The sequence below is a fragment of the Solanum lycopersicum genome, chromosome 8, assembly GCF_036512215.1.
Source record: "Solanum lycopersicum chromosome 8, SLM_r2.1".
NCBI lineage: Eukaryota > Viridiplantae > Streptophyta > Magnoliopsida > Solanales > Solanaceae > Solanum > Solanum lycopersicum.
This window is the reverse complement of record NC_090807.1, coordinates 17,294,050-17,301,925: the sequence shown is the minus strand read 5'-3', so window position 1 is coordinate 17,301,925 and position 7,876 is coordinate 17,294,050. Positions and strand designations below refer to the sequence as shown.

Below are 7,876 nucleotides of genomic sequence, written 5' to 3'. Positions count from 1 at the left end.
TGTACTTATTTGTTAGTTGAGTGATTTTAAAAGAAAAAAGAAAGAGGCAAAATGGAAGTTTCTCCATGGCGGCAACATTTCTTGATGTGTCCTAGAGTATGAAAATTTAAGTCTTCTAAAAATATTTAAGCAGTCATATAAAAAGATTTTTTTTAAAATGCCCTTGAATGTTTCAAAAGACGTATAAAAACATCTCAATCATAGAAAACTCATGTTGATTCATGAAATTTAAACTGTCATATAAATTAGATGGATGGAATAGCAATAATTAGGTGTTCTTTTTACAGAATGAAAAAAATATTCTTAATTATTTTTTTAAACAAAAAAACAATAAATTCAAATATTTTTGGTTCAAATAAAAGATGAACAAAATTCTAACAAGCTGAAAAATCATAAGTTGTAAATGATAACATACAACTTTTGAATGATTGACTTGTGAGCTTAACCAAAAACATAAATAAGCCACAATTATTTATAAATCAACTTATAAATTTAGCCTAACACCCTCAACATTTATTTGTGTTTCTCCATCAAAAGTTCCTTGCCTTAATAGTTCAATGTTAGAAGATGTTGGGGCAACATTGCATTTGTCTTGGAACAATGTGTCAAATCTGAACCACATATCTGGCTCTAGTGCAATTTCAAGTTGCTAAATGCAATATATTTTCGTTCACGAAGAGCGGTGTAACGTCTTGTTTTTCTCCATTGTGATAAAAAGACGATGAACTAATGGTCATTATTCTCACAGGGCGCACCTTTATTGTTGAATAAGTATGTATCATGTGCATGAAGTTGAGAAATCAGCTTATAACCGGGGTGTGATGCGAAGGGGATCCCAAGGAGTTGTGATATGGCTACGACTAATTTCCTTGATTGAGAGACAACCACTTAAGGCCATTGTCAGTTCAAACTCATCATGAAGCATCTGAAGTACTTTCCTAACTCCTGCCTCCCCATCGACAGCCAATGAAAACACAACTGGTCTTCCAATCTGTAAATGTATCAAGCAAAATAGTTGCTTGTCAGCACCTCCACACAAATTCTCTCTTTTGTCCTAATGAAAAAACGTCCGATTTATGTGTAAAAGTATTAGCCTTAAAGATATGATGTGCGTAAGAGGTGATGACAGGAGGGTAGGGTAGGGTAGGGTAGGGAGGATGAAGAAAAATGAAAACATGGCAAGGGAGGAAGAAGAGAACATTCGATCATGTGAATTAAATAAGAATGCGAGTAAATTGTTCTCTTTTTGAAGTAGGTACACTCTAGAATTAGTGACACATAATGATGTAGCTTTGACTTACAAATACACCAGATGCTCCCAGAGCTAGTGCTTTAAAGACATCTGTCCCACGGCGAATTCCACCGTCAAGGAAAACAGGAAGTCTTCCTTGAACTGCTTTGACGACCTGCAAATTTTTAAGAGGCAGAAATTATCAGAAGAAACAAGAAATAAGTTCATGTGAAACACATCTGAAGATTATGATCTCAGACACTCCTTTAAAAGAGGTCATGGGGGGAAAGCCCCAGCCCCCTACATGCATTAAGCGACAAGGGCTCAAGCTAACCAAACTATTTGTCATAAAACAGAAAACTACAACAAAGATCTGATTAAGAAAATGACTAGGACAGAAGCAGTCTAAAGGTTCAACGAGTTGATTAGCAATAGATACTTGCAATAGAACAAGCAGCCAGTAACAAAGTCACACACCTGGTACACAATTTACATTCTTCTCCCTTTTACCCCTACCCCAAACCCCGCATTTTTAACAGATGGAAGTGAAGGAAGCACAGAGAGAAGCAAGAGAAAAGCACCATTAGTTTAACTTTTACGGGCTTTTCTACTACGCACAGCTGGTGAAGATAATAACTCTCTACATGTTTATATAGATGAGGGGGGAAAAGGAAGGGGAGACAATATACAAAAGTTTGTGATATCCATCAATTTAATAACAGTTGAGCAGTGTAGTTCAACTATTTTGCAACGGAGGAAGGCATCAAAGATTCAATAAACTAGTAAGCTAACCTCTTCCAAGGCCATAACTGTAGCAGGAGCATAATCAAGTTGTCGAGCCCCATGGTTCGACACAATAATTCCAGCTGCTCCAGATTCTACAGCTAGTCTTGCTAAACATGTCAATGAAGGGAAGTCATTAAATGCAATTGACCAGAAGAAACTGGAGGTCTAAAGAAAGAGGGGGGGGGGGGGGGGGGGAGAGAAGAGAAAAAAATTCAGGGTGTTCACGTATATTATTTTGGAATACCATCTTCTGCAGTTAATACACCCTTCAGTAGGATTGGCAAGTGTGTTATTGTCTGAAGCCATTTCACATCCTATCCAAATTTGACAAGAGAGTTTTCAGATGACAATAAGTATACATCCATTCTTCCTGCACAGATGAAGTAAAACAGCAGTATACCTTCCAGCTAAGAGACTGGTCAACTTGCCCGGCAACATATGAAGCAAGCCCAGAGTCATCAGTCTGCAGGTTCACCAAACAAAGTGTGCAGTCAGAAAAAAATGCACAACTTAAAAACTTTAGTCTCAAGTATGTCTGATTTTATGTTGTTTACCTTATCTATCTTTCCAAGATCCAGTCCTTCAAAGTTCTTCAGTGACAGGTTAGGTGGCAAAACAAACCTGTAAGTAGCCAAATGGAAACCACCATATCAATCAACTTTGCCTATGGAAAAAGACTAGCTAAAGACCAAATCAAACAATCAGAACCTTTTGATCATGAACTGCTAAAATAGATACTTGTGCCAAATACCTGTTCTTAATATCAGCTTCCCTACGGCCAAGTCTTGGCGTATCCACAGTAAGGGCAATTGCCTTAAAACCAGCCCTTTCTGCTCTTTTCACGAGTTGCATAACGACATTCCTGTCTTTATACACCTGAAATGTACAATAATAGCCTAAAGGTTTCAAGGTTGTGTTCTAGATAATAACCTCATCTAAAAATGGAAAGCATGTTAAACCAGTTGTCATACAAATATCTGGTAGTAATGAGTAGGTCTAGACAATATCAGAGGACAAAAAAAGAAAAAAGGAAATCAACCAGAGAAACAAAGACCAAAGATTTGGCAAAGACACAAAAAATGACTTCAAAAACAATCGATAATAAACTCTCTTGTTTCTTCTCTTCTCATATGGTATCAGAGCCTCCACGATTTTGGTGGAGATCTAAACAGATTTTGCATCCAGGAGAGTGGCCTTACGCTGCCCATCTGACCAATGCTTTAATTCCCTTCAAGTTTTACTATTCTGGTATATTTCCAATTACCATTCCAGCAGCACACCTTTTTCCGATGTCTATCTTTTCTGTTATATGTTAACATCAGCTGACCTGTCAAGTCATCAAATTACTTTTGTCCAGTCAGCGATAAGTTATTGCAAAATCAATACTATGTCATTGTCTGGTAATGTCATTGTCAAATCAACACCTACTTCGAGCCAAATCTTGTTTGTCAGGATTTGCTCGGACTCTTCGAAAATGCCAACGGGTGCACATCGGATTCGCCAAAAGTAGTGTATTTTTCAAGAATCCAAGACGGGTGCGGCATCAGAAGAGTCTGAAACTAAGGGATTTGGTCAAGTTGGCAGCTTATTTGCCTTTGTCGCCTAGTCAAACTAGTGGCCTCCAATTCCTCAAGTTCCTTCACTTCTCAGGGATTCAACACAACCAAGTTAGTTTCACAGCACCACAGTTAAAATTTTATCAAGGCAGCATATTTATATCCAAAGACAATATATTTAGAGAAATATTAGCCAAATGAATGCTTCTTAAGCAGCTACTTTTTATGATATTCAACTCAATTTTCCAGTTTTGATTTGCGGCTTAAGTTGTTTTACCACCTAACATTTGAAGCAGCATGTTGAAAATGGAGAGAATCACTATACCTGTTGCATAGAAAATTCTTAATGAACTTTCTGAAAGTCAAGAGAATCACCAAGAATATTTTGATTGAATTTTCTTAATAGTTAGTATGTATGTCATTACAATTGGGGAACTTCATGCCATTACAACTAGGGAACTTCCTTATTTCACGTAGCTCAAATTACTGCATGTGATTAATGAACCAATTCTTGAGACACTTCCTATCTTACTTCTCTTCTCTCACTGTTTAATTGCATGAAAAGCAATATTAGTTCACATCCATAATTGACTTCTGTAATATGACTATAAATCCATCGAAGGTAAGAAAATAAATAAAGCACTTAAGCCTTTTGATCATTACTTCACAGAATAGATAAGAGCTAATATGAACAATGAACAGATAAACTCACATAGAGCTGGAAAAAGCGAATGCCTGGTCCTGTTGAAGCAACCTCTTCTACACTGGAAGTACCCCATGAGGATAATGTCTAAAATAACCAACTAAATTTCAATTTGTAGCAGGGATATGTATGTAAATAATGAAATTTAGGGCTATAGCCTCTAGGCACAGAAGGGGGCTATAGAAATCCAAACCATGATGGTACCAGCAGCAGATGTTGCTCGCGCTGTTGCACATTCTCCTGCATCAAAGTATTAGATCATAAGACAAGAGTTACTGGTCACCACAAGATTATGGTCACTTACGCAAATTGAAAAACTTCCAATATCTGAATGAACCAAATCAGACCATCTAACAAAAAATAAGAGAAACATGCTGCTATTCCAGCCAAATATCGCTAACAATCTCAAAAGTCACAGTATTAACCATGTCTCAAGTTCATCTGAAGTTGATAGTTATTTAGATTTGCATATGCTATTAACTGAAGCTACCACATTCAAACAGTTGCCTACCTATGGCATAAAGCTATTGAAAAAAAACAAGTTAAAGCTTCTGATATGAACCCCTTGAGTTTTTGTGGCAAATATAACTCTAAAAGAAGGAGCTCACTTGGTATTTTTTCCGTGAGACGTGCTAAGTCAAAGTTCTCAACTGTACAAGATAGGATGTGAAACACTTGCTACAATTTGGAATCATTTCTCTTTGTAATTCTGAAAAATGGCATTACATACTCTAAAGTCTAAACAACAAAGTAAACTATTTCAAATTTTGACTTTCAGGAGTGTTTCCCATCGAAAACAAACAATGTTCCATCCAAACATTCTTTATGAGCACCATTTTAATACCAATCGGGGTAATCATCCCTTCAAGAATAAGAAACGAAGAAGATGAGAACAGCAGACTTTAGCTCATCTACCAGTATCCATACATGCATGTCCGAATCACTAACGATAGATAGAACTCAACGAGCTCTCTTTGCCATAATTCAAACAAACCATAGAAGATACCTTCAGGATGAGCCATTTTCTGCATTGCAGTCGGAGCAACCATGATGGGCATTGATATCTTATATCCCAAGACACTGGTGGTTGTATCAATATTGCTAACGTCTACAAGAATACGGGGCCTGAACCTATTTGGAAGAAGAGGAAATCTTAGTGGCTTATAGAAGATAATTCTTTTCAAACTTGCAATCTTATTACATTTCAAATGCTTCAGGTTAACAGGTCAGAATACCAACAGTGTCGATACCTTTATAGAAGTACTTACAAAATCTTAGAGAACGCATTTCGATTCTCTTGGAGTGTCCACTGGTCCTCTGCACCAGAGGCATAATAATCGTATATCATTTTGGGTAACCTCTTTTTTGCTAGGATTTCATACTCCATGACATTGGTAACACTCTCCATATTATGAAACATTAGTGCTGTCTGCTGTAGCAAATACCATAACGAATTTAAGATCAATAAGGCTGGTATTTAAATCATTTGACAGGAAAGTCAACAAAGAATCACGTGAAACAAAAATTTAGGACACGATGAGAATGAACAGAAAAGAGTAATACAAGTTTAATTTAGAAAGGGAAAAAAAAGAGAAAATGAATGGAACTAAAGAAAATGAAAACATGAAACAGTTAGAAAAAATGTGTGTGCAGAAACATAAAAGCACTACCACTGAAATGGCTCCCGGGTCAGTGTAAACAGTTACAATAATTTAGGCTGACTTCCCTAGAGCAGCAGAATGATAACTTGGTACAACGGGCCTACATTTCTCTGTGTAATGTCATAAGTTAGTTTGCTCAAACTCTTCACTTTCGTTGTTGTACCCGTGTTAGATTCTCCAAAAATACACTACTTCACTTTACCAGAATCCGACACGCACCCATTGACATTTTTGAAAAGTCCGAGCAACATAGGTCATAAGTGATTGCAATACTCATTGAGTTTCATCTCCAATCAGTGAAATTGTTAAAAATGGAAGAGATAGAACAAGATGTGCAAGATGATATGATCATCCAATAGGAAAATGACACATATTTGCTATTTAAATATTATGCTATCATGGACCCTTGAAAATTCTACAGAATATTTGATTACAGTTTGATCTACCAAATGTGAATAGGGTTCCAATCTGCAACATATACTTGGCGTGTAACATAGGAAACACATAATCTAGCAAAAAGCTTTTATTTTTGCCCTCAATTCAGATTTAACATTTCAGTATCTAGCCATCTATAAGTGGGATACAGGGTAAAAAGGAACAAGAGAAATTCACACCCCTTGAAGTGTGTTGTTCATTTTCTTTTTTTTCCACCAATTAAACCGATCGCCTTCTTCAGGATACAGCGTGATTGTTTTAAAATTAAAACGCGTGACGCCCCACATTTAAGTATCAAGTGTATTAGGGGATAACATCTTATGACCTGTTGATAACGATAATTGTATTCATAACGTCAATGTACTGTTGATAACCGCAACAATACCCCTTTTTGAGATATAAAGCCTAGAGGGAAAAAAAAATTCATAACAGTGTGAGTTACCATTACCTTATACCAGCACACATACCAATTAATTCTATTCACTAAGGCATAAAAAAAAATAGTAAGCAGTTTTTCAAAATTTAGAACAAGAAAATCTCAAATCTCCAACTAGTCAAACTCCATATAAACTCAAGTAGTAGATATTCCCTGCCTTTTTGAATGGAAATACACATTGTTTGTTTCGTCAAAACATCATTACGTAAAATCACACACATTATCTCTTCCGTCTAAACATCATAAATCAATCAATGTTTTGTTCTCCGGATTAAAAAACAATTACACTACTAGAAACAAACCGTGAATTAATGGAAATAGGTGCTATAGAACATGATTTTCCCAACAAACCAACTCACTAAGAAACATATTCTTATTGGGAACTTTGTCATTTTTCCATATGAAAACATTACTATTTTTAGTAGTGTTGCAACTTTTTTTCCAAGAAGAATGATTACATGACCTAAAATGAGTTACTGAACTTGAGAAATCTAATAAATTCAGACAAGACCATTAATCAAATCAAATCAAATTCATACAAACCCCGATATCCAATCCAACAACGCGAAACAGAACAAAAAAAATCCAAGATTCCATCAAATTCATATATTTTCTCAGAATTTATAAAAGAGCACTCATTGATCAAATTCAAACAGAATCTTAGCAAAGAAATAACGAACGGACCTGCGCGGTGGCTGTTTTTCTTCTGTCTGGAATTCCTAAACGGTGGCATTAAAAGGGTTTTTTATTAATGTAGTTTTTTCAATGGTGAACAAATAAATATAAAATATTTGAAAACGTAAAGAAATTTGATTGGGGAAGTAAAAATAGAAATAATTTGATGCGTGGATATATGTCCAAAAGATGGGTAGAATTTGAATGTTTTTTTTTTTTTAATAATAGTTGTTTATTATTGATTTTGCACATTTTTTAAGAAATTATAAACAGAACGATATTTTTATGATATTATTTTTTAATTAAATTTAAAAACTGTAATAGAGAATAACTATAATTAGTGATAATAATAAATTAGAAATTAAGTGTAAATTATCTTTTAATTTTATAAAG

The 7,876-nt window shown here is 35.3% G+C and overlaps 1 protein-coding gene and 1 long non-coding RNA gene across 7 annotated transcripts; both read right to left on the bottom strand.

The window, feature by feature from the left end:
* Positions 1-331: 331 nt before the first annotated feature.
* On the bottom strand, positions 332-7,646 carry LOC101246162 (glycolate oxidase 1). Of its 6 annotated transcripts, none has more exons than XM_069287716.1 (13): positions 7,493-7,602; positions 6,552-6,777; positions 5,545-5,705; positions 5,283-5,407; positions 4,470-4,516; positions 4,286-4,363; positions 2,769-2,893; positions 2,572-2,638; positions 2,418-2,480; positions 2,262-2,331; positions 2,024-2,124; positions 1,302-1,406; positions 332-991 (listed from the first exon to the last, which is right to left on the bottom strand). In XM_069287716.1, exons 2-13 carry the CDS (start codon positions 6,657-6,659, stop codon positions 806-808), a joined length of 1,236 nt encoding a protein of 411 aa, XP_069143817.1. In that variant the 5' UTR covers positions 6,660-6,777; positions 7,493-7,602; the 3' UTR covers positions 332-805. The 6 variants fall into 6 exon arrangements, with proteins under 6 accessions (XP_069143817.1, XP_010324903.1, XP_010324902.1 ...); XM_010326601.4 differs by having other exon boundaries at positions 5,545-5,708; positions 6,698-6,777; XM_010326600.4 differs by having other exon boundaries at positions 6,698-6,777.
* LOC138337626 (uncharacterized) lies at positions 3,316-3,575 on the bottom strand. Its single transcript, XR_011210976.1, has 2 exons — positions 3,446-3,575; positions 3,316-3,363 (listed from the first exon to the last, which is right to left on the bottom strand). It is a non-coding gene; the product is annotated as an uncharacterized lncRNA (long non-coding RNA).
* Positions 7,647-7,876: the final 230 nt, after the last annotated feature.

Bases quoted from the DNA above. Each gene is read 5' to 3' on its own strand.
- LOC101246162 (XM_069287716.1), bottom strand. From the start codon at position 6,659: ATGTGGGGCGTCACGCGTTTTAATTTTAAAACAATCACGCTGTATCCT. The intron at 5,408-5,544 runs GTAAGTACTTCT...TCTTCCAAATAG, and splicing joins AATGCGTTCTCTAAGATTTT to GTTCAGGCCCCGTATTCTTG. The intron at 2,481-2,571 runs GTAAACAACATA...GTGAACCTGCAG, and splicing joins ATCTTGGAAAGATAGATAAG to ACTGATGACTCTGGGCTTGC.